This window comes from Cucumis sativus, chromosome 2, assembly GCF_000004075.3.
Source record: "Cucumis sativus cultivar 9930 chromosome 2, Cucumber_9930_V3, whole genome shotgun sequence".
In the NCBI taxonomy this organism is placed as follows: Eukaryota; Viridiplantae; Streptophyta; class Magnoliopsida; order Cucurbitales; family Cucurbitaceae; genus Cucumis; species Cucumis sativus.
In genome coordinates this window covers 8,614,792-8,640,707 of record NC_026656.2, presented here as the reverse complement: position 1 = coordinate 8,640,707, position 25,916 = coordinate 8,614,792, and the positions used below count along the sequence as shown (strand labels likewise).

At 35.3% G+C, this 25,916-nt stretch overlaps 2 protein-coding genes across 3 annotated transcripts; one reads left to right on the top strand and one right to left on the bottom strand.

Moving 5' to 3' along the window:
* Window positions 1–196: 196 nt before the first annotated feature.
* On the top strand, window positions 197–10,805 carry LOC101211819 (cysteine protease ATG4). The gene is made up of 8 exons (XM_004138902.3): window positions 197–793; window positions 881–966; window positions 1,064–1,114; window positions 1,209–1,588; window positions 7,977–8,115; window positions 9,925–9,980; window positions 10,102–10,172; window positions 10,295–10,805. The coding sequence occupies exons 1-8, from the start codon at window positions 340–342 to the stop codon at window positions 10,507–10,509; spliced, it is 1,452 nt and encodes a 483-aa protein (XP_004138950.1). The 5' UTR covers window positions 197–339; the 3' UTR covers window positions 10,510–10,805.
* Window positions 10,806–17,689: 6,884 nt separating this feature from the next.
* On the bottom strand, window positions 17,690–25,916 carry LOC101211579 (vacuolar protein sorting-associated protein 9A). 2 transcript variants are annotated; one of them, XM_004138901.3, is made up of 6 exons: window positions 25,549–25,916; window positions 23,370–23,537; window positions 20,743–20,890; window positions 20,171–20,341; window positions 19,227–19,406; window positions 17,690–18,940 (listed from the first exon to the last, which is right to left on the bottom strand). In XM_004138901.3, exons 2-6 carry the CDS (start codon window positions 23,459–23,461, stop codon window positions 18,107–18,109), a joined length of 1,425 nt encoding a protein of 474 aa, XP_004138949.2. In that variant the 5' UTR covers window positions 23,462–23,537; window positions 25,549–25,916; the 3' UTR covers window positions 17,690–18,106. The 2 variants fall into 2 exon arrangements, with proteins under 2 accessions (XP_004138949.2, XP_031736798.1); XM_031880938.1 differs by lacking the exon at window positions 25,549–25,916 and having other exon boundaries at window positions 20,743–20,986; window positions 23,370–23,514.

Sequence of the window (25,916 nt, the reverse complement as noted above, 5' to 3'; positions counted from 1 at the left end):
TGAAAGATTAATAGAAAATTTTAATTAATTGCAAATTTTTAAAATTAGGTTAAATAAATAATTGATATTTCAAAATTGGAAATCAATTGTGTCAAAATTGTAATAAATTAATATGTTAAGGTAGAAAATGGTAAAAAAAGAAAAAAAAAGATTTAAAGAAGTTTCTCCCCGTAGAAGATCCTTTCTGTTTCTTTATTTGAACCTCGCCTCTTTTAATTTTCTTTATCTATATTATATTAAATATGGCTGGTGAAAATTTCTTTGAAACAACGCCGGTGCTGTTGTTCACCGTATACTGATTTGTTTTTCGGTTATTTGACTCGGTAATGAAGGGTTTTCATGGGAAGGGGGAAAGATCTGAAATCAACATGCTCTCCTGAACCTGCAGCTGATGCCATAGATAGAACTCATCGATCTGTTTACCCAGAGTTAGGGTCCAAAAATCACATATCCTCCAAAGCCTCCTCATGGTCAGGCTTCTTTTCATCCAATTTCTCAATTTTTGAACATCACAAAGACTCCTCTGTCACTGAAAAGAAGGTATTTCATCCTCGACACAATGTTTGGGCAACTGTAAGGAAAGTTATGACAAGTGGCTCTATGAGGAGAATTCAGGAGCGCCTACTGGGTTCTCGCAGAAGTGGTGTCTATAGCTCCGGTGGTGATATATGGCTTCTTGGTGTGTGTCATAAAATTTCTCAAGATCACCCTCCTGATGATGCAGCATCTAGCCCTGGTGTAGCAGGATATGAGCAAGATTTTTCATCTAGAATTCTGATGACCTATCGTAAAGGTTTCATCAATATTTACCTATAAACATATCATAATTTTTTTCCTGGACAACTTGCGACTAACTTATTTTTTGTCTCTCCTTTTTTAGGTTTTCATGTTATTCAAGACTCGAAATACACCAGTGATGTTAATTGGGGCTGCATGCTAAGAAGCAGCCAAATGCTTGTTGCTCAGGTTCACAAATTCAGACTTGATTTTTTTTGGTGAGGTTGTTTATGTTTTTCTATCCATTGGTGTTCTCAATATCGGTTCTGGTGTCGATTATCTGCAGGCATTGCTTTTTCATAGATTAGGAAGATCTTGGAGAAAGCCTTCACAGAAGGTATGGCTGGTGATGTTACCGAAAGATATGTTTAACTTGCTGATTTATTTCCCAAACAAAATTAGCATTAAACCTCATTTACTTTTATTGACAGCCATTGGATAAAGAATATGTTGAAATTTTGCACCTTTTTGGTGACTCGGAGACCTCGGCATTTTCTATTCATAATCTTCTTCAAGCAGGAAGGGCCTATGACCTTGCTGCTGGGTCATGGGTGGGACCATATGCCATGTGTAGGTCATGGGAAACTCTAGTCCGCTCAAAGAGGGAGACCCCTATTCTCCAAGACCAGCAACTTCCGATGGCCATTTACATTGTTTCTGGAGACGAAGATGGAGAGAGAGGTGGTGCTCCAGTTTTATACATTGATGATGCCTCAAGACATTGTTTTGAATTTTCAAAAGGCCAACATGATTGGAGCCCCATTCTCTTATTAGTTCCTTTGGTTCTTGGACTTGAAAAAATCAACCCAAGGTATGTTTTAATTGTTTACTGGCCTTGTATTTTTTAATACTTTGGGCTTGACTTTCATTTTAATAACAGTGCAATTAGATTCTCGTTCAAGATGCAGTAGGTTTAGCCTTAGCAGCTACAGTTTTTTCCAAATAATTGGCTTTAGCAGTTTTGTTGAAAATTATTACTGTTGATTAGAAGTACTAAAAATTGACGCTCTAGGTTTGGAAATGGTTGATGTATCAAGCTCTTTTAAGTCTAGCAGTGCTTTATGGTGGGAGGGTTTGTGGGTAAGGGTGGGTGGGAGAATTTGTGGGTAAGGATTTGTATGGATGAGGCTAAAACCCATCTTAAGAAGCACAAGTACAAACACTTTAGTTTGACTAGGGTGTCTGTGTCTGATGCTTGTTGGGCACATCTTAGACATTTGCTGGTTCAATAGATGCCGTAGACGCTAGTTGTACAAAGAGAGAGTAGATCCAACATTTGTTTGACATGCATCAAACACTAGTTAAGTATGCTATTATTACTGTTATTTTTTAGGAGATGTGTAAAGTATCCTTTTTTGTTATTATTATTTTATTTTATATCAAACCACTTGTTAAGTATACTAAATGAAAGCACATATGATAACAATTATTTTGAGTGCAAAATACAACAAACTATGACCAATTTTCTAAGCATAGAAATGCACTGACTTTAGATTCTTTTCCCCATCAATAAAAACTGAAAATGGTGAAATGTTGACTTTTGAGGAGAACCCAGGCCCAGGGTACAAAATGCAGCTGAAAATTCAAATAATGGGGGAACAATTCTTCTCTAAGAGAGGTAGATTCATCTTAGCGTAGACAGTTCGTACTAGTGGTTCAATTGTTACTTATATGTGTTTAAAGTCACTTGTGACAAAAGGTTTGATGAAATTTAGGTTGTTAGTTTGATGGATTCAGATATATAGGAAAAGGGATCGTGAAGGGAATTGACTATGAATTACCTTGTTTTGGAACTAGGTTTATAAAGAAGGGCATGTGACCTATCCCCACTGATCTTTTGTCGATAGGAGGGTATTTCACATCCTCCAATTTACATGGGTTTTCTCCATTTCCTTTAAAGATGTGCTGATTGTGATGGGAAAAATGTGGTCTAGTGAATTTTTTGCTTCTTAATAGGTCAAACGTAGGGCTGGAGAACTTTTGGTTGCTTCTTGCCATTAATGTTGAATTAGCTAGGAATTCATTAAGAGCTTGATACAATCGTTTTGCTCTTGCAATGAGCTCAACTGTCAATTTCTTCTGTCTGCTGGTTGAGATCGTTGCTAATATGAATACGATTTAGAAGATCAAAATGTATTAGAACAACTCTTTAAGGACCTCGAAAGTAATTTGGAAATGATGTTAGGCCACAAGTTTGTAATAGGCTTTCAATATTTAGCAAGAATTACTTTTCGCCGTAGAGCATCCTCTTCATGATAATATTTCCATATCTGTTTGGCCAACAAAACCCTGTTTTCTCTTTTCTTCTTTCAAACTTTGAAGCCCTAGGTTACCATAAGGAATGGATCTAGTGACTTCTTCCCAATTAACAAGATGTGGCAGAGCTCCCCTCCCAAAGAATCTTTTGGTACAGTAAGAGGGGAGGTAAAGGTTTGTGACTTGTGAGAGTAGCTTGTGGACGAGTAAATCGACCCCCTTAGTAGAATATTAATGACCCCAAGCGAAGAGTCTTCTTTCATCTTCTCAAAAGAACGATAGGAGTCTAGAAAGCCATAGTACTCCTTACCAAATAAAGGAAGACCAAGGTAAATATTTGGCCATTGACCACAATTAAAAATATTTTCTTTGAGCTTAGCTTCTTCATCATCAGGTTTTAATCCCAATGATTTCCTGTTTTTGATGATTAACATTCAATCCAGAAGCCTGTTCAACAGCCTCAATGTGGCTTAATGATTCTTAATGGCTAGAAAGGTTCCTGGGTCAACAATGAAGTGGATAATGAAGAGCAAGCACATCATTTTGGCTTGATAGATGGTTGACTTATGAAACATTGGGCTGCTTTTTATCCCCTGGATTACTCCCTCTCCTTGCACAAAAATTCCTTTATCCAGGACACTTCTGGTGATCATGGTGGCTGGAATTTATTTTTTAGGCGAAATCTTTCTGATGAGGAATTGGAGGAAGGACTTAATATCATGAATTTGTTGAATAATATCCAATTGACACAATCCAGGGACTATTGGGCATGGAAGTTGACTACAAAAGCCATACTTTCTATTAAGTCTGCTGGTTGACCTTAATGGCAGTGCACGGTGATGGTAGACGACCTACATGGAATGATGGAAGCAATCTAATCTGATTTTACTTGAAGACAATCAAAATTTTCCTTCGGGAGCTTATCCACTATGCCATAAATACTCTTGATAGAATGCAACACTGTGCCTCATACATGGTTTTGTCCGTCACTTTGAATCATATGTAAATTAGTAAAGCTGTCCAGAGGTTCAAAGTCACTTGTCCCCACAATTTTGGCATCATCTGTAAATCTTTAGAACTGTCCAGAGACTCAAAGTCACTTGTTCATCAGCTGTCAGTTTGCCACTAGTGTTTGGAAAGATTTGATTGCTACATCAATTTGGCACCTTATTATTCTGAATGACATTAATTGTTTACTTAACAAGGAAGGGAAAAGAATTCTTTGGATGGATCTCATTTTCGGAAATGCACTTTCCTTTATAGGTCATATTCTCTCACCTTTCTTTTGACCAAGTCGAGAGATCTTTTGTAACTCCTTCTATTGATTATTTACTTTTTTGTATTATATTGTATTGTATTGGTTTTTATTGAAAAGAAGAAGACGAACACAAGGTGTATGTGGAAATCCCTAGTATAGGGAGAAAAACCACGATAGGAGCCATTCTTACTATTTTCTAGTAACCAAAAGAGTACAAGAGGGAAGAATATATATAGGTTATAATAAGCCTTAACAAAAAAGGAAATAAAACTAGGGTACAATAAGTTACACAAATACCTTTGGGGCTATAAACAAACCCTTAGCCCCTAATTTTCAACACTCCCTCAAGTTGGAGCGTAGATGTCAATTAGACCCAACTTGCTAACACAGTAGTCAAAGCTCTGCCTGAGTAACCCTTTGATGTGGACATAAGCAATTTGTTGACTAGAAGGAATGTATGGGATACAAATGCTACCATTGTCAAGTTTCTCCTTTATAAAATGTCTGTCTATCTTCACATGTTTCGTTCTCTCACGTTGAGCTGGGTTGTTGGCTATGCTCAAGCAGCTTTATTGTCATAGAAGAGCTTTATCGTCATAGAAGAGCTTTATCTTCATAGAAGAGCTTTATCGGTAACTCACAGTTAGGTGAAGATCAGACAAAAATTTCTGCAGCCAGATCTCTTCACAGATTCCCAAACTCATAGCTCTGTATTCGGCTTCAACACTACTCCTAACAACAATACCCTACTTCTTACTCTTCCAAGTAACAAGATTACCCTACACAAAGGTACAGGATCTCGAAGTGTCCTTTCGTTAGTAATCGATCCTACCCAATCAGAGTCGGTATAAGCCTTAATACATTTTCTATAAGTTTTTCAGAACATCAAGCCTTTACTTGGAGTAGTTTTTAAGTATCTCGAAATGCGATTCACAGCTTCCATGTGTTCTTCGTAGGGTGCTTGTATAAACTAACTAACAGTACTAATTACATAGGAGATCTGGTCTTGTGTGGGTTAGATAAATCAACTTTCCCACTGAACGCTGATACTTCTCTTTGTCAATAGAACTTTGTCACTAGGATTTTTTGGTTTCGCATTGAATTCCATAAGGGTATCAACAGTTTTGCATCTAGTCATACCTGTTTCCTTTAACAAGTCAAGAGTATACTTCCTTTGTGAAACAGAGATCCCTTCCCTCGATCGTGCCACCTCCATCCTAAGGAAGTACTTCAAAATTTCTTGGTCCTTGATTTCAAACTCGTTACCCATTTTCGTTTTTAGCCTGGTAATCTCAACAGGATCATCTCCTGACAAGATAGTATCATCGACATTCACAATCAACACAACAACTTTCTCAGATTCTTACTTTTTGTAAACAACGTATGATCAGGATGTTCCAGAGAGAAGCCTTGAGATTTAACAAAGGTGGGTTTTGGCCATTCAATTTCTTCCGTCCAATTACTCCTATGGAGCCAGATAAATCATTTATAGAAGTTAAGGTAGGGGAAAAGGTTACCGGGATATATTGGTAAGACTGAAGGAGTGGTCGTATTTGTGGAGTATGTGGAAGCACCTAGAACTGCCCTAAGAGCAACGATTGGTTGCTGAAAACTTGTTTGAAGATTAGCCAAATGTTATTGTACCATTGCTGGAGATAAACCAACCTAACCTTAATGTTCATAACTAGGCGACATATGATGAGGAAAACCCGGTTGTTGCGATAAACTTGTTGTCGCGTAGGGAATTTACCTTTATGGTAGGCAGACGACTCACTAATCTCGTTTTCATGGTGTATGTTTCGGCTAGGGTTTCCATCAAAGGGTGTGGTGGCACTAGAGTTGCATGGATATGCAAGGATTGAAGATAACTATCAATGGCAGCTTGGACAGCAGAGGCAGTATCGGCAGTGGGAAAAATCACAGCTCCGGTGACTGAACTCACTCTGTCGTTGCCTGGTTGGGGGCGACAGTTGTGGCTAAGGCGAGGCTGGTGCTAAACTAAGGTTATGTTGCACTGGTTGCTTTTCACCAATAAATGGTGGCTAGAGTTTCATCACCATGCCCTAATACCATATTGAAAAGAAGTGAAAAGCCTTAGTACAAGGAGAAAAAACCACGATAGGAGCCACTCTTATTACTTTCTAATAACCAAAAGAGTACAAAAGGGAAGAATATGTATAGGCTATAATAAGCCCTAACAAAAAAGGAAATAAAACTAGGGTACATTATATTGCACAAATACGTGTGGGACTATAAACACACCACTAGCTCCTAATTTCCAATGCTTGTATTATATTTGCCAAAATTATTTTTTTTGTATCTGTAATGGGTTGTTCTATTTAAGAAAACCCTCCTCTTTGTGAAACATATAGAAAATTACATATTTTTGGCCTGATATGAGTAGAAGGTTCTTGAAACCCTAAAAAAGCTCTAATTTTTTGAAAACCTAAAAACCCTAAAATTCTTACAGCCCGCTGCTACCTCCTACGTGCTCTGTCACCTTGAGGGTTATCATCGTCAGTGTAGACACTGATCGATCGTCACCACCAACCACCCCTCGTTAGACTCCACCGACAGCTGCGGTTTTTGGCTATAAGTTGGTGTTTTTTTTTCTTTGTCGCCGTTCGTCGTGGTCCTCACCAGTCTCCCCTTTTTGTGTTGTCCGTAACCGCTGACGACTTTTGTTTGTGTTTTAGATCTATTCTCTTCGTGTTTTTACCTTTATTGCTTCTGCCATGTCGAATACTAAGTTACTATGGCTAAAGTCGACAATCATATCCATTCCAATTTCCCCACCATCTAAATCACCACGATCTGACTTAATGGAAACAATTTTCTTCATTGGTCAAAGTGTCAGACAATCCAGTTAACATACGTTCTCCTCCTACTTCTAATTCTCCCAGTTCTTCTCATAATTCCTTCCCTGATGTCTTTGACCTTGATATTCCAATTGCCCGTAGGAAAGGTACCCATAGTTGTGTCAAATATCCAATTGCAAACTTTCTTATCATAGATTGTCTGATAGTCGTAAAGCCTTTACATCCAAAATAACCAACCTGTTTGTTCCAAGGAATATACATGAAACCATGAATGATTTGAATTGGAAATTAGCATTGATGGAAGAGATAAATGCTCTGAAACAAAATTGAACATGGGATATAATTGAACTACCAAAAGATAAGAAAACAGTTGGATGCAAGTTGGTGTGGGTGTTCACGGTGAAATGTAAAGCTGATGGTAGTGTTGAAAGGTAGAAGGCCTGATTGGTTACTAAGAGCTTTACACAGACCTATGGAGTTGATTATCAAGAAACATTTGCTCCTGATGTTAAAAATGCTTCTCAATGGGGAGTTTGTAGAAGAGGTGTTTATGGACTTGTCTCCTGGTTTTGTAGTGGGTTATTTCTCTATTTAAGAAAACCCTTCTCTCTTTGTGAAATATACATAAAATTACATTTTTTGGCACCTTTCGTAAATTTCATGCATCAATGAAGTTTTGTTTATATATAAATCTTTTACTGATTTTCATAAAGATGTATTTATGAATTATGCGTTGAGTAACTCATATGCTAAAATATAGCAGCTTCACCTAACTATTGCAAGGGCTTACCTGTTGTATCCATAGTTTGACTAGTAGAAATTGAGCTTAGAAATTTATGCTCAACATATTTATTCAATTTTTGAAGGTACATCCCATCATTGCGAACAACATTTACCTTTCCCCAAAGCCTGGGGATCTTGGGAGGGAAGCCTGGTGCTTCAACATACATAGTGGGCGTTCAAGATGAAAATGCCTTTTACCTTGATCCTCATGAAGTTCAGCAGGTACATTAATTTCCTTTAGAGCTCCATTTCTAAGATTATCTAAATTATTCTTGCTTGTATGTGTGTGATATATGATATCACCATGCTTATAGTAACAGAGAGCTGGGTGTCTCATCGGGGTTTCCATGAGAGTTGAAGAACGTAATTAGGTCCCCTCATAAAGGGTTGATTGAAAGAGGTTCATCTTGAATGTGAGTGATGCACCTTTCTTCAGAAGATGACGAGCACGCAAGGTATTGTGTTGGGTACAGCTGATCTCAAATGCGAAAGGCAGTTGTGTTGTTATAGTGAAACAAAGCAGTAGCAGATGTTCTCTATTTGTAGTTGTACTAGAGGGTAAAGAACGAGGGGGTTGAGGTTCTTTTTGGCATGTGCTAAATAGTGTCTCCTGAAAGCGTCAGGTTTGTCTAAGATTAAAAGAGCCAAACCTCCAAAATTAGAGTCGTGCCTTGTGAAGGTGCTTAAAGATGTTTTGTCGACATGTTATAATTGGGGGTTGGAGATGATTAGAATGAGAAGGAACTGGTGTTTTGGTGGTGAAGGATAAGGTGACTGATTTTTGGGAGGAAACTGACAAGGGAGTGAGGAAGTTATTTGGGGAAGGCAGTTTTGTGGAGAAGTTGGTGATAGTCCTATGTGAAGCTCTTCTAAGGAGGAAATTGTTAGATTTTGGGCGTGGGTTGCGGCTAAAACTCCCTAATTCACGTTTGAGAAGGGGTGGGTTGAAGTGTTAGATGTTCCTCCATATTTTTGGATTGTTAAGGTTATCAAGAACTTGGTGATTCTGTGGTGGCTGATGGAGTTACAGCAGGGGAGTGGAGAGAGGAAGAGGTGTGCTTTAAGGCTTTTGATAATGCCAGTGGGTTATTATACAATCGTTGAAGATGTTTTCCTGTGTTTGCCTTTTCAGGGGAAGATTTTTTTTTTTTTTTGTGGCAAGCTAGCGTCTTAATGGTGAGTTTGGTTTCGTAGGAACAAGTTTTTTAGAGAGGTGGAGAGGCCTTGTGATTAGTTTTGGGAGATGGTGAGGCTCAATGCCTCCTTGTGGGTTCTTGGTCACTAGGCATTCTTATAAACTATGACCTCAGTTTGATTTTATTGGATTGGAGTCCCTTTCAGTAGTTTTTGGGGTTTTATTTTTTGTTGATAGTTTCCCCCTCCTTTTTTATGCCTTTTACATTGTTTCATTTCTACCAATGAAAGCTCCCAAATAAAATAATTTTGGTTTCTCGAGCTCTATCTAGATCTTCGAATCTAAAACAAGCATAAGTACATGTTGGACACTTGAATTAAAGTCTTAAATGTTCTACAGTACCCCTTAGTACTCATAGGCGTTGTGATCCATTGTAGGCTGGTGAACTCCTCTCATAAATGTACATACTATAATGTAGTACTTTTCCTAAAGCTCCATATTATCCAGAACAAATGTCTCCCTGAGCTCCAGGATAATATTTACATTGTTGTAAATATATCTTATTTGTAATGATAAAAGATTCAATCCCTCAAATATAAATTTGCTTGGGTTTGGATGTACTCTATAAAATTTGTTACAAATTATGACATCCTGATACCAAAATGTTAACATCATGATTTTGGTTACTAACTTTGTTTCATTATCTGCGAATTGCTGTATGAGTAAGCAAAGTCACATGTTAACTTTCGTTTCATCCCATTGTGTTGTGATCTTGATTCTTCAAACAAGATCGCGTTGTTGTTTTGTATGCCGAGTGTTTGTTGTGTGATTTTCTTGTTCTTGTAAAGTTACAGAATGGGATAGGTAATTAGTGTCTAACAAAGTTTTCATTTTAGGTAGTTAATATTGACAAGGATGACCTAGAGGCTGATACTTCCTCTTATCACTGCAAGTGAGTTTTTCCATTTCATGTCTTGTAGTTTACTGTTTTTCATTTTTCGTCAATCATTTATGTATTTATTTATTGTGTTCTCTTATATATATATATTATTTCTTCACATTGTTTTCTGTAGTGTCATCCGGCACATCCCCTTAGAATCCATAGATCCTTCTCTAGCAATTGGATTTTATTGTCGAGACAAAGGTGTGCACACCCCTCTAGCTTCATAATTGTGGATGGGTTCTTGATTGATTCGTTTCATGTTGTGAAACCTAATCTTGGTTTCCTATTTTGCTCCTGTGTTTTTTGTTTTTACCTGGTGCCAGATGATTTCGACAATTTCTGTCATCGGGCATCGAAGTTGGCAGAGGAGTCGGATGGAGCTCCACTGTTTACTGTTGCTGAAACACATTCCACAAATCCAGGGAGACAGAGCAGTGCATTGAATGACCATAGTAGGTTAGTGGAGGACGATGGGGATGGCGTGGTGCACATGCCGAACGAAGAGGAATCACATGAGGACGACTGGCAATTTCTTTGAACCGCTTGAGGAGGGTTGGTATTATTCCTTGATTACTACTGCTTTAGGCTTCCAAGCTCCCTTGAGCTTTTCTAGCTAATATGATTGAAGTTGGTGGGGAAGGGATGGCCAATATGTGAAATGTTTTAAGTTTATTTAGTGTTAATTGTACAATCAATAGGGGCGTTGAGTTTATTTGTTGAATTTGTTTATTCTTGGTCCACTTTTATTTGAAATTAGCCTACATTCGTGTGTATAATAATAAAGCAGCTTCAATTAAAATTCATAAATGAATTATTAGTGCTTTCATTCTTCCACAATAGCATTACATAGCATCCCATGAAAAGTTGAAAATGAGGGTGTGTTTGAGAGTGCCTAGAAGTGATTATAAAATTATTATTTTAACCATTTTTTGTATTTGGTATGTTAATCACTTTTATAATTATGTTTACTTCACCTTTATTAATAAACCCTTGTTGTAAAAGTAGCATCCCTAAAATCAGATAGAACTTTTAATTAATATTTAATTTTCTATTTTATTGTTTGAAAATAAAATTTATTACTATTTTATCTCTAATTTTCATAAGTTGAATGCATGAAGCTTTTTAATAAGTGTACCATATTGTTTTATATAAAACAAAGAGGAAGTTGCATTCTTATGATAAACAAAGAGGTAGTTGCTTTCATTTAGTTATCTTCAATTAAACTTTTCCAATTAAGAGAAATTAGAGTGGATGACGTGTATTTAGTATAATTAATTAAGAATATAGAAAATTTTCAAGCAATTTCTCTTCAATATTCTAATTTGTTTCTTTCTTTATTCCTAAAATAGCCTTGATTTTAAATGGAAAAAATCTAAGGTGATTTTTTCTTTTCTTCATCCTCTTAAAAACGGAACCCTCCTCACACGTTCTTCTCCATCTTCTGAAGCGATTTGTTGGCAACTCTCATTGTTCACTCATATTTTTGTCTATTATTGATATTAACTCATCTATCCTTGTTAGACTGTTTTCAATGTTATGAGTTGAGTTGAATGGTGGTGTTTTTTTCTTCTTCTTTTGTTGACACATTTTTTAAGTCTATTAATGTTGGAAACTCTATCACTGATATCGTTAATCATTGATAGCTTCAATCAAAGTCTACACGATAGCTTATATTAGTGATAAAGTTTAACACATTTTTAAAAATAACCTTTGCTGAGTTTTCAGAAGAAAAAAAATTCGATACAAAGCACAATTTTTTTATTTTTTTTATTTTTTTGCACTGGTCCAACATTTTTTTATATTAAAAACACAAAATCAAGTTCACAACTATTTAATCCTTATAACTCTTTTTCCAATTGGTAAATACATGACTTGCAATGATTCAATATGTAATCCAACACCTTTCTATAATTAATATGACAAAATCAACTAAATGTGAAGGTAATGTTATTATGAAGGCTATTACTAATATGGTCCATACCGATTGACTTCCACACATATAAGAAAAAAAAAAAACTATTTAGTCCTTACTCAATGGAAACATAAAAGATACCTAACTTTGCAATGATCTACTCGATACAACATTTTTCTATATTGGTATAACAAAATCAACCATCCACAAAACTAAGGTATTGTAATATCCACAAAACTAATTTACTACAAAATCCACAAGACTAAAGCACTACATCCTTGCACCTAAGAGATATTTAAGTCAAAAGTCGGGGTACAATCCACGAGAATGTTTCATTTATTTTGAAAAAGTTTTCTTTTAGTCCTTTGCATTCTTCTAGTTTCTTGCACTCTTTTGGTCTTTACCATTCTCCAACATTTTCTTTCATAGTTTAGCTTGTTTCTCCAACCTAATATGTTCCATATTCTTTGTTATTTCCACAGTTCTTGTTATTGTGTTGGTCTTTCATTGAATAACGGATGAAATATTCAAACTTTTCTCTTGCTTTAACATTCATAGGACCGCATAGATCTTAATGTACAAGTTTCATAAGTTCTTTGGCCCTATGACCTTTTCTAGTAAAAAGTCTTTTGATCATCTTACCTTCAAGGCATGACTCACATACAGGTAAAGAATTTTCTTCTAACTCACTTAGAAGTACATTCTTTACTAATCTCTCAGTTCTAATGAGATTTATGTGCTCTAATCTTAGGCGCCAAAGATGAGAATTTTCTTTTGGAGCAATTTTAAGTTTTTTGTTTTAAGTCACCGCAGTTTTGAACATTCCAGTACTAAGGAGGGCTTTAAATTTCAACGATCTTAACACATAAAGATTATCTTCTAACTTGGCAAAACAAAACTCAATACCATTTTTACAAATAAACAATTTATTTACATTAAAAGTTAAAGAGTAAGCTTGTTCTAGTAAGCACTTTACAAAAATCAAGTTCCTTTTTAAATCAGGAACAACATATACATTTTCTAATAAAAGAAAAGATTTATGTAAACAAAGTCAAAGCCTCCCACTGCAACTGTTGAAATGACATGTCCAGTTCCAACCCACATTGTCATCTCTCCAGTCTCCAACTGCCGTAAAAAACTAAGTCTCTGAAATGAAGAACAAACATGGTTAGTAGCACCTGAATCTATTATCTATGTTGAATTATCATTTTCTACTAAACATGTCTCTAGCACTAGAAAATCACATTTATTTTGTTTGGCCTTCTTCTTTTCTGTCAAGTACTTGGGACAGTTTCTCTTCCAATATCCCTCCTGGTTGCAATGGAAACATATTCCCTTTGCAATCTCGGCTTTCTTGTTCGTTTTAGAAGCAGTGGGGTTAGCTTTATTTCCTTGATCACCATTCATCTTCTTCCACTTCTTAATGGCAGATGAAGAAGGCACAAACTTAGTTCTAGAGGTCGAACCTCTATTTTCTTATCGAAGTAGCAACATTTTCCTCTCCCTTTTGTCCCTTGATTTTCATCAAAGACTCAAAAGTTTGTAGTTCGTTGAGAAGGGTGGTAAGGATATAAGCAATCTTGTTCATAACAGCATTGCTTCTAAATTGCAGAAAACTCTCTGACAGAGATTCCAAAATAAAGCTAACTTGATTGGCTTCATCGATGACAGTCTCATTCATTTCTGCCACGTTGAAATGAACCTTCATATCAGGATTCTCGCACTGAGGATCCCTCGTTCATATGGGCATTATAAATGTATTTTAGAGCATCATTTTTGATCTAATAAGAGGCCTAACCAAGCATCTCCTACAAGGAGTCCATGATCTCATGAGCAGTGACATTGATTCATGTTTCTTTGGCCAATACTTCAGATAAGCTTGCCAAGATGTATGCTTGGACTTTTTCATTTGCCTTGACCCAATGCTCATGTGCTTCTCAAATATTTTTAATTGCATTAGCAACTGGGACTTGGGGACACTTCTCAACTACGACAAATCACAGGTCATCGATGATTAGCACTGTGTTGATAGTATTTTTCCAAGATGCATAATTATTGCTATTAAGTTTATCAGTACCCAGCATATTCAAAGTAGCACTCGTCGTTATTAAATTGTTGAATGCATACAATTTATTTATATTAGTTATACTAGCTTTTTCATATAGAAAACCAAATAATTTAGCAAAATTTTAATATATCATAAGTGACATCTATTTTGCAATTGTGTGTCAATGAGGGAGGATAAAAACTTTCATAAGGCGATGAACAACCACTGCACCAAAAACCTAAATACAATACTTTAAAAGCATGCCAAAACAATATATTCGTTTTTCACTTTTCTTTTTCTTTAAACAAACGTTGTTGCAACTCTATACAGATTTGAATCTATACAAACTGTCAAAAGAACCTCAAAAAATGTCATCTTCACAGCAACACTTGTCGTTGAACGATACAGTCTTTCAAACTCAATTACGAAATTAAAATGTAAAAAACACTAGGTCCTTACCTTAATTAAAAACTGTGTCAAAATAAAAAAACATCTATTTTGCAAACCGACATTTACAATGTGGAGGAAAAGAAAATACCCACCTTTTCTATGAATTTTGTTTCAAAAATTGAAAAAAAAATTGCACAACCTGACTCTAATACCAATTGAAGGAATGGAATTTCCATAGCAGAAGCATATGAACACCGTGCAAATGAAATTCAATTTGAAACACACAAAGAAATTCAGAGAAAACAACAGTAAAGCCTAAACATGCTTCTAAGGAAGAAAAGAAAATGAATTCTAAATTTTGTAGAATCTCCCAAGAACTCCTCGAATCCCAAAGAACACCACGAAGTCTTCCTATTCTCAAAGTGAAAATCAATAGAGAGTATGTGGGGCCTCTGTGATTTTTGGTTTGGCGAAAGGAAAAACTTTTTAGAGAGATTTTTTAGCAGAGAGATGACCTAAATGCATATCGTATTTTAACCATAATGGTAAAGAGTGGTGGTGGGGGAAGTTATTAGTAATTTTCTCCCTCTCTCTCGTGTAGAAAACTTCTTTGGATGTTTAGGTTATAAAAGATAACTTTGGTGTTAGTTTATTGGTTTTGTGGGTTAATGCAACTAAATGTCAAATAAAATAAAACACTTTATTTTATTAGATAAATAAAATATTTCTATAATATATAGTTACAAATTACAAGACCACGAGATTTAGAGCATCAACCCCAACAATGTCATTTTGCTATGCGAAGATAACTGTCAAACCTTAATCTTTGTTTAAGGCGAAATTGAACTAGAAAAACATATAGTCCGAGGGGTTTAAGTCATTGATCGTGAGTTATTTATTTTCAAGTATTTTAATAATAAACCTATATATATTATAGTACATTATGACTATGACAATTACCCGTATGATTATTTTATGATCTATGTGTTAGAAATGTTTTTAAATATGATTTTCAATTTTTCATGAACTCTTCTATTTCGAAAATGCAGTTGAAGCCAAACTTATTAGTCATGATTTAGATAACAACTAATTTAAAAAAATACTCATTGATCTGTTATTAAACTTGGATGCTTTGAATGAAATGTTATTCTAAAAGCATGTGTTGATGGCTAAGGACTGAAAAACTACTTTATGAAAATGTGCTTTTGACCATGTTTGACTTTTAAACATGTAACATGTGATTTTATCAAAGAAAGTTTGTGATTTTCCTCAAGGTTATGTGAATGTGTTTTCGTAGCCGCCACCTACAACTGTCAGTGGATTCTAGGACTAAATGAGACTGTGACCAAAGAACCAATAATTTGAGTCTAGGTGAGGACATGGGTGGAGGATTGTGATTTTGGCTTCAGACCTAGCTTAACCCATGGTGGGTGGCTCTATGTGCACATAAGAGCATGGATATGGAGGTTGCTACTGTGGTAGGTATTAAATATGTGTGAGCTCAGTTTGACGGTGTATTTTCTTGCGAATATGGATCACATGTGAGCTATTATAGGCTGTATATTTAATATTCTATCACGGTTGGTTAGATGGAGGTTGCTACCCCCCCCCCCCCCCAAGTAGCAATCAAGCTCCAAGCATTTGTTGAGCTTCCCGTCACCGATTGTAGTTTCTCTTTTTTTTTTTTTGTATGTATATACCTAAGTTTTGTATTGCATCATACGATTGTTAGAAGTAGCAAGAGTCACACTAAGAACTTGTGCTTTGAGAGATCCCTTGTTAGATTTTACTTCTTTTGTAATTAATTTTTAGTTGAATATAAACTCTGATTGAGACTTTGGGCTTATTGGATGAGTGTATGGTAAGACACTCGATGTTACTTTGAGTCTAAAGATTATATATATATATATATATATATATATATATATATATATATATATATATATGTGTCATTTTCATCTCTTTTTAGGTTTGGCTAACCCATATTTAAGGGGAGATGCTGCCGAAATTGCTAGAGAATTTTATAAAACCTATGCACTTGGCTTTTAGGTTGAAAAAGGTTGTTTTCAAAAAGTGTTTTCATTTCACGATCTAGAATAATAGGGAAAACCTAGAACAGGGTGTAACACTCCCATCTCATTTCATTATTCCCCGAAAATATAAGCTCTCCTATTCTCTCTCAATTTCTCTTCTTCCTATCTTCCTTATTCTATCTCATACTGTTTTTAAATTTTTCAAGCAACTAAGTATCTAGTGAGTGTTGGTATATCGATTGATTCCAATGCAGTTCCTACCGGCGAACTAGAGACTGTTTTATCCTAGGAAAATTGGGCACTTTTATATGTTTGCGCATTTGAGTAATCTACAGACTCAACCAAGTTTTCCTACTACAACACTTAGCTCCACCGAAGTGCAACAATAGTTCATTTGATTCATAGATCAGCAGTTTCTTTTCTTTTAAGATCAATAGGCTTCTTGACAAGAGGCTAAGTTTGAAAAGTCTAAACCCACCCCAGATTGTGAGTGAGTTTCTTTTTATTTTTTATTTTCTTTCAAAGACCAATAGGTTTCTGGGCAAAATCCAAGTTTAAGAAAGTTTATACATCAAACGTTCTTGCAACAGACGGATTTCTTAACCAGGTTGCAAATGGATCTTTTTTTCTTTCGTGAAATTGATGGGTTTCCTGAAAGAAGGAAAGAGTAGCCAAATATGATTCTCCAAGTAAGAACAAAAAAAGATCGTGTTGTTTAACCATTAAATTTTTTTTGTTTTTGTTTCTAAAAATTGATCCTATATATTTTCTATTCAAAATTCTTAGCCAAAATTCTAAAAAAGGAATTTTTTTGAAAGCTATTTTATCTAGTTTTCCAATTTTACCTTGCTTTTTAAACCATTGATAATAACAAAGAAACAATGTTTGAAATAGACGTATTTATTGAGTTAATTTTAAAAGACTAAAAAATGGAGGATAACGAGAATAAATTGGCTTGATCAAATTAGGTAATTTTACCCAACGATGAGGTAAGCAAAATCCCCAAAATCGTGGATTTTTAGAAATCGTCACAAATGTCATTTGCACTGTCAAAATAGGCCATCATACAAAATTCCCCCAAACTAACCACCATACTCTTATAGTTCAACTCAGGTAAAGCCAATTCTGTCCAAAATATGTTCAATTTCATAGGCCAGTTTGAAAATATTGCCTCTCAAAAACTAAATAATACAATTAAGAAAGATTTTTAATTTCATAGGAAGCCAAAAAAATTTCACCTTTCTTTAAGAAAGTTCAAACATTTGAATGGTTAGTCAAATTACAAAAACAAGGGCATGGTTTTTGTAAGTACAATTAGAAAGCTTAAAGCAAAATAAAGCAACTCAATGTGTTGTTTATAAGCTATATTTTCAAAAACTAAATAATACATGGTTTAATTAAAAAATGATCAACGTATATTGATATAAAGTCCAAGTCTTTTCAATCTATAAATTTGTTGATATGCTCTCGAATGAAATTGCTTTAATGTTACAAGTGGAGAAAAATAGACATACTTGTGGAAACATGGGAAGAATTTTTGAGTCCGATAGCCATTAGTTTGTCTTCGTGGAGGTTATCTGATTTACTGGCCATTGCCGGATCCAAACTCGGGGCTAAATTTCCTTGGTTGATGTCTATTGCCATTACTCATCACCTACGTAAACATCACATCCTCCTCACACATGATCTCTTTGCTGGTGGGCAGAAATTTGAGGAAGATAATCAGACTGAAAAATAAATGTTGTCGAAGGTGCTAGGATTGAGACATTTCGTTGTTTCCTTCACGTTGAGGTAGTTCTACCTTGTCTTGTGGTAACCCCGATCCAACATTTTCTTCTCCAAACAGCGAGGTTCCATCTGGGCCATCAATTAGCCTATGTCTATCTCCAGCGGATTCATCATTTGATGTCACATCTCTAACATCTTCAGGTTCTTTGAAAGACTCGTGATGATGTTGGGAGTGCATTTCAGATTTTGAATAGGATGAAAATTCAGTTGTCAGACTCAGACCTCTAGAAAGGGAAACATACTTGAAAACAAGTTGTTTATATTGACTAAGAAGCTCTTCTACATCTTTAAATGTAAGATCCCCAACTTGGGAAAACAAATATGGATACTCCCGCAACGCTTGCCTTCCTCCTGTCTGATCATTTAAAAGAATAGTCGCTCCCTTATTTTCCAAATCTGAGAGGGATGGAACTTTCATTACTGCTGATTGATCTTTGGCATGTGGTGCCTCAGTTCTAGGCTTCCCTTCAGTGGGTTTAGGTCTAACTGGAGATTCAACAGAAGCTTGAGAACTGGTTTCTACAAGTTCTGAATAATGGCCTACCCCTTCATCCAAGTTATTTTTGTTAGAAAGAGCTTCAACATCACTAGAGAGCCCAGACAGGAGAGCTCGAGCAGATTCCATGTTTTTTTCAAACTCAATTTCTTCCATTGAGAGGGCCTTTGCATCAATGTTTGAGATAAATGACTCGGCAGAGAGTACATTTGTGAAAAAATATGCTGCTTCTCCAGTTAATCGGGATTGACCCCTGTATCGTTGTATATACAATAAATTTGAATGCAGTTGTGGAGGGTTTGCCTACAAGAGATTGTGCATGAAAAAACACATTTATGAGCATGATGTGATAAGTTTCTACATTTTATACATCAATAGCTATCTTATAAGATATGAAACAAATAGTTTGTAGTATATAAGACTAACTTTTCATGTTAATGCCAAATAGATATGACTAGAATTTGCTGGTGTTCAATGAAAATACCATAATATCAAATGCTGACACGTAAGAGTTCATGCTATAGTCCAAAGAGCATCACAAGTAATCACATCATTAGATATGACATTAAATAATCATTTTAAACATCACCTTTATAATAACATAAATGAGGACAGGAAGAAATTCGTCAGCCCCTGGAGGATTCTCATTTGAAGCAATCGAAGCATTAAATAGCAAGTTACTGATGACCTTACAACAACTGAGAAGACACACAAGCTTATCTCTTGGAGCTTTGTGCATGTTAATCTTCAGGAGTTCTTTCTGAGCAAGCTGTCAATAAAACGTAAACATGGAGGTGAGACTTGTATTAATGACCTGCAAAGATTCAGGTGGAAAATTCCACATACTAAAATGTCAGGTATGACCTAATTCAAAAAAGAAAGTTTGAGTTATTAAAGACAAGATCCGTTAAAAAATTGAATTAAAGAAATTCTTTTATCAGAGTAGAGAGTGAGAACAAGCCTGTGTGGAAGAAACTTCATTCATCTTTCCATAAAAAGAATGTGTCAAAAAGCTTTGTATTTCATCGTCTTTCTCCCACCATTTCCTCATGGAAAACATAAAATATAACTTGAGAATTTTCCAGAACCTAGGGGGGTTTCATAATCATTTCAAGTGAATATACATTAAAATATTACGTTCGTGTAAAATTCTTTTATGTTCATTATGGATAGGCATCAACTGATCCCAGAATTGGTTCTCTAACAATTCCAACTACACTTTGGCATTACCAAAGAATAAGGAAGCAACAAAGATACAGAAAATTTATTTGTGTGACATTTTTAACTATACTTGAATATCCAGATAAAATATGCAAACGTTTAATAGATGATATGCTGAGGAGAAATGTTTTTACAAATTTCAGTTAAATTCGCTGGATAGAGCATCACTTGATGAAAAATTCTTGTGCTGGCAAAATGTATCAAAAGAACTTCAAAGTATGATTTATGCCCAAATAAAGAATCAGAAGGATCCAAAGTTTAAGAGAGAGGAGATGAAAATTGCAAAAACTATATGAAGATAACTTGACTCACCAACCATGATGTTTCATTTTGGAAATTTGGTTTGATATCCAAATTTTCTGGCCTAATGAACTGTTGAATCAATGCCATTTTTTCAGAAATTTGTTCATCTATTTTGACATCATCTGCAAGTGAAGCATAGACACGAGAAAATAACTTTGTCATGACATACTTCTCCAATCCCTGTATTTAATAGACAGTGTGGATTAGAAAAGAGAATAAATGTTCGAAATAATAAATCACTTAAGCAGTAAATACTTTGGACATAAACCCTGTGCTATTGCAAATTTACATAATATACGATCCCTTTAGAAAGATAATTTGCAAGTTTTCTCAAAAATATGCACAAAGATAAAAGATCTTGGTTTAGTTATCTTGGTATCATTAATTATGTGAAGTTTGTTTTGTATGCACATGGGAACGGTATGTGCGTTGCTCATTTACATGTAGGTTAATTTTATTACTATATTTAACAATATTAAATGTACTGTACATTATGTTTCAAATAGAAGTCTCCTTGTCCAGATCTTTTAAACGCTGAAAATTAATTATTTGCTTCACATGCTCAAAAGTAGTGAACTCACCTCACCAGCACTTTCCAGCTCTTCTTCCGAGCAACCAGACCAAAGTGGATGAGCTCTGAAAGCTCCCTCCATTTTGGCAAAGAATTCTTGGACAGAAGCACTATCCCTTTCAGGATCGGGAGCATTATTCGAAAATGATACAATAAAGCTGCCGATATAAAGTGTTCAGCCAAAATTTTATGCATGTGTATATTACTTTTCAAACTCAACAATCAATATCCTCACACATGATAAAGACTTGTCTCTAGAGAAAAAAAATCAACGTTAGCCAAACTCTTTCAATATACAGTAACAAAAAATATTGATCTAAAACTTGGAAAATTGAAGCACCCTCATAGATACACATATGCATCATGCATTATTTATTAGGCATACAAATCTTATGAGTCTCCCAAGTTTGAGATTGAAATTGCCCAAACTAAATAGTCCAAAGTATTATGTAGCAAGTCACTTAAGGTATTAACTATTATACTATCTCAACTCTCAAGTAGGTGATATTAAGTGATCTTCAATTAATAACAAATTAATTATATCCCATGCCTTCACCAATACGTCTTTTTGAAGGTTATCCTGTGCATAACAATAAAACTAAACTGTCACTAGGAACTAACATTTTATTCTCCAAACAGCGAGGTTCCATCTGGGCCACCAATTAACCTATGTCTCTCTCCAGCGGACTCATCATTTGATGTCACATCTCTAACATCTTCAGGTTCTTTGAAAGACTCTTGATGATGTTAAACAAGTTGTTTATATTGACTAAGAAGCTCTCTAAGATTTAAATGTAAGATCACCAACTTGGGAAAACAAATATGGATAATCTCACAGCTTGCCTTCCTCCTGTCTGATCATTTAAAAGAATAGTCGCTCCCTTATTTTCCAAATCTGAGAGGAATGGACATTAAGGGAGCCAACACGAAAATACACCAATTTAAAATAAAAGTAGGACACGACACGTTGGTGACACGTTATTTTCTTATTAAAATAATTAAGCATATGTCCAGCATATAAACATATTGTCAGATATTCCATTTAAAAACATCAGATAATAAGTTAAACACCATAAAATTCATGAATTTATGCATGAAGGTTTGGGTGTGAATTTTTGGGCATGGAGAAATGAGAGATATTGTAGCTGTGGGAGGTCTGTTTTTGTGGAAAAGAAAAGGACAGGGACAGTAATAATAACCCTAAAATGTGGGGTTGATGCGTCTTTGGGCTGGGCTTTTGGGCAAATGTTAGTTTTAATTATTTTATTTCCAAGTGTACAGTTTTCGTGTCAAAGCCGTGTCCCAGCCATGTCCAAAATTAAAAGATTAGTAATAAAATAATCGGCACACCATGACAGCTGGTAAATGCTAATCCATTTAGTGTTCTTTTCTGTCAGAGATTGGTAAATGCTAATCCATTTCCTACCAAGAGTATGTGTTCTAAATTTCCATTAATGGGTGTTTTTCTCCTAGAAGAAAATGAAGAGATTGGCTTGTTAGGATCTCACATTTCCCCTCTTAACAATAAAAAACGCAAGAACACAAAGAGTCACAAGGAACACAAAAAGATAGAATTATATGGAAATATATTGATAATATGTTATAATATCATAAGAACAACAAGGTAACCACTAGCCTTTCGAGAGGGCTAGACTCTCCCAAATTTCCTCACAAGGAAATCCCATAAAATTCTCCACTCTTCCTTTCAGCCCACACCTTATATTTAGAACAAAAAACCCTAACTAATTACTATTTTGTCCCTTCTAATAAGTAATAACCATACTAATATTCTACCAACAATCCTATTATTTCTGTAACCAAGGGGCTTCCATGGTTCTGGATTTCATGGGCAGGAATTTGAGACTAACAAAACGAATGCCAACTAAAACGAAAAGCCCAAACGAGGAGATCGTCAACACTCTCTAGTGCCAATTTCATCAAATTAAGTAATTAATATTTATCTCAAATGTTAAAATAATATCATCAACTTTACTGAGTTCAGCTCGCACAACAACACTACTTCAGAAGTCCAATTTTACTTCATTCACTGAAAACTACGGAAATTTTCTTTTTAAAAAACTTCTAATATAACATACTAAAGAAAACAAATAAACAAATTCAATATCAAAAAACTCAAGGTTCAAACAAAGGACTGAAAAGAAAAACAATGAGGAAGCATTGTAATTAACGTGTAAAGAAACCAAATAAACTTGAAGTTCTGTAGTTTGGATGGGCTTTAATATGTATTTCTGCCATTATGTTTTAACTTTTCAGCCTTGATTTTGTCTACCGTAGGTAGCTTCTATTGTTATTTAGGTTGTTACTTTGGTCTTTTTATGACTTTAGTATTGTTCTTGTTCTTTGTATTTTGGATATGATGAGGGTGATATGGGGGTGTCAACCTAGTTGAGTTGTCTGGGTGCACCTTCTGATCCTCTCTCTCTCCCCCATTTCTTGGCTTTCCTATTATTCTCATTGTATAGCTCTCTTGTACTTTGAGTTTATAATAATAAAGAAGCTGTCTCCTTTTCAAAAAGGAAAAAAAAAAACTTGAAGGAAAGATCACAATAACACTAATTTGAAGTCAATTAATATCCTATAGTTTGCTTGAATCAATGGTAAAGGAAGCAAATTAACCTTTTAATGGACTTGACAAAATCTGAGGCAGATGGTTGACGCATGCGCTCAAGAAAATCGTGCAGACCCAAGAACACGTCAGTGTTCTCCATTCCCCACCGAGCGCCTAAATACCTTGAGTGAAATTCCTGTTCACTTCCAGTAGAAGACCTCTGAGCTCGAAAATGTCTGAGAGCATGATTAATAGTGAATTGATGTAAATTTTTACCTTAGATGATGAAGACAACCACAAGCAACTTGAAACACCCCAAATTTCAATACAAAAATAAATAACATTGCCAAAAGTTACCTTTTAACGAACTCTAACATCTATGAAGCTTTAGAAAAAATCAATAACATAACTACATAGCCATAAACATTATGTACTTGAAAAACACTTGATAAACAGTTTAACTACAAATGTAATCAAGAAAACTAATATTTTAAACACTTTCCAATCAGTTTCAGAAAAACTTTCCTAAATTCAAATACGTAAAACATAACTAACCAACTCAAGCTAAAGTCAATCTCAAACCAATCTTTGAAACAAAAGAACTCAACTAAAGTCTATTACAACCACCCAATTCAAGGGCAACCACAACAAACTTAGATCTAAAACAAAATTTCGACTACCAAAAGTTCTTAAGTAGAATAAACAATGGAAAAGAATCAAAATAGAAACAAAACAAGCCTAATGGTCAATCATTCCAAGCTTTCTCTTTAGCATCACCAAAGTCACAATACTTGTCAACACCTACTTGCCCAATACATAAAATGGTCATTGGTAGGTAAGTAGACCACACTCCAAAGGCCACCAAACAACATAAAAGCAATCTTTGCAAAATACACATGCTCACTATACATGAAAAGTAAGCACCAGTTACAACATGTTAAACTCATGAATTAAATCATCATATAATGCATACCAAACACCTAATATTTCTCGAATTCGCTCAATACATAAATTTAACTTTGACAAAACTTTTTGAAACTAAATCCTTTAACATACAGACCCCAACTAATTGTTTCCAGGGACAACAAAATTCGATGTCGGCTCCAACTGACATTTATCTACGGCCATCAAGTCCATCAACCCCACTAACAAATCCATGGCCACCGACAGTTTCTATCAGCCCCAACTGATTTATCCAAGGCCACTGACACTCTCTGTCGGCCCCAACTGATTTTATCCAAGGCCATCTACCTCTTCACAGGCCCCAACTGATTTCATCAAAGGACATCGACGATCTAAAAGATTCCAATACTTTTCTTTCTAAACTCATTGCACCAACACCAACACTAACCCTAACCAAAACAACAAGGTCATTGATGCTACTCTAAAAATGCTTTATGCCAAAACCACATAAAACAAATTATGCTTTCAACATTAAACATATATGTGTTCAAGCATCTCCACAAACATGCTTATATTCACAAAGACATAGAATAGCATTTCACCGTATTATACACTATAAAATCAACACAATGAGCGCATAACAGCATTTCAATGTATTATACACTATAAAATCAACACAATGAGTATCCAGGTGTCTTCAACCGAATCAGAACACATCACAATTTCAATATCACATAAGTTAATTATTCATAATAGGAATAAGTCACACATCATGCTTTCAAACAAGCAACCAAACCCAACATATAATAGAATTCCACCTATCTAAGTGTTTTAAAGCACTTCTACATTAATCAAAGACCACCTGTAATAAATAATTAAAAAAAAAACATGGTTCCAAGGTGAGCACTTAGTTCAAAACATAATTCAAAAACTCAAAAAGTGTTAGGAGTGGGTGATCTTAGCCAAAGTAACCTTAGATCTCAATCTGAAGACTTCGAATCAAATCTAAACTAGAAATGGAGAATACCCAAGAGTTTTAAACTAATTTATAGCACCTTAAGTTAATTCGAAAGGGTCTAAATAGTGCTGTAATGCCTAAAACTCGCTGATACCGACTTCAACCCTCGCAGAAAAGAGTTTGAATAATTCCAAACTAATCCAAATTTACAGATACGAGAAAACATAAAGAACCTTAAACTAGTTAAAAATGAGTGTTCAACCCACTAAATTTTACCTGAAACAACTCGAAGGCTAGCTGTTTCATTTCCTAACACACTTGAAACTACATATTTGAAGCCGGGTAACTCAAATCTAACCCCGAATAAGAATGGGTAAGAGTCAAACCTTTTCGAAAGGGGGGAAAAGAAACGTTGATGTCAGAGTGTTTGGGGATGCCCAGGTTGCTAAGACCAAGTTCCAGAAGTTGCCAAACGTCGTGGGTTTGCCGATGGTCGCAGTCGGCTAAAGAGGTTTCGTGGATTTGCCGAGTGTTTGGGGTCGCGCAAGATAGAAGATGAAGCTGGCGTCTGTTGATACCGTGTAAGGATTCCCTGTCGCAAAATGTGGCCTCGCCGGAGAAAGAAAAGAGAAGAAGGGCAGGGAAGGGAATGAAGGCGTGGGAGGAGCTGGTACGGGGTGAAAACGCAGGGGAGGGGAGAGAGAGGGACTAGGTTTTCTAATCATTTGTTTTTTTCTTATTTTCTTCTTTGTCC

Excerpts from the sequence above, each read along its gene's own strand:
- LOC101211819 (XM_004138902.3), top strand. The coding sequence starts at position 340 with ATGGGAAGGGGGAAAGATCTGAAATCAACATGCTCTCCTGAACCTGCA. Across the intron at positions 967-1,063 it reads GCCAAATGCTTGTTGCTCAG|GCATTGCTTTTTCATAGATT; the intron begins GTTCACAAATTC and ends GATTATCTGCAG. Across the intron at positions 10,173-10,294 it reads ATTTTATTGTCGAGACAAAG|ATGATTTCGACAATTTCTGT; the intron begins GTGTGCACACCC and ends ACCTGGTGCCAG.
- LOC101211579 (XM_004138901.3), bottom strand. The coding sequence starts at position 23,461 with ATGGAGAACACTGACGTGTTCTTGGGTCTGCACGATTTTCTTGAGCGC. Across the intron at positions 20,342-20,742 it reads AGCTGGAAAGTGCTGGTGAG|GGATTGGAGAAGTATGTCAT; the intron begins GTGAGTTCACTA and ends TATTAAATACAG. Across the intron at positions 19,407-20,170 it reads AAAATGAAACATCATGGTTG|CTTGCTCAGAAAGAACTCCT; the intron begins GTGAGTCAAGTT and ends TTTTATTGACAG.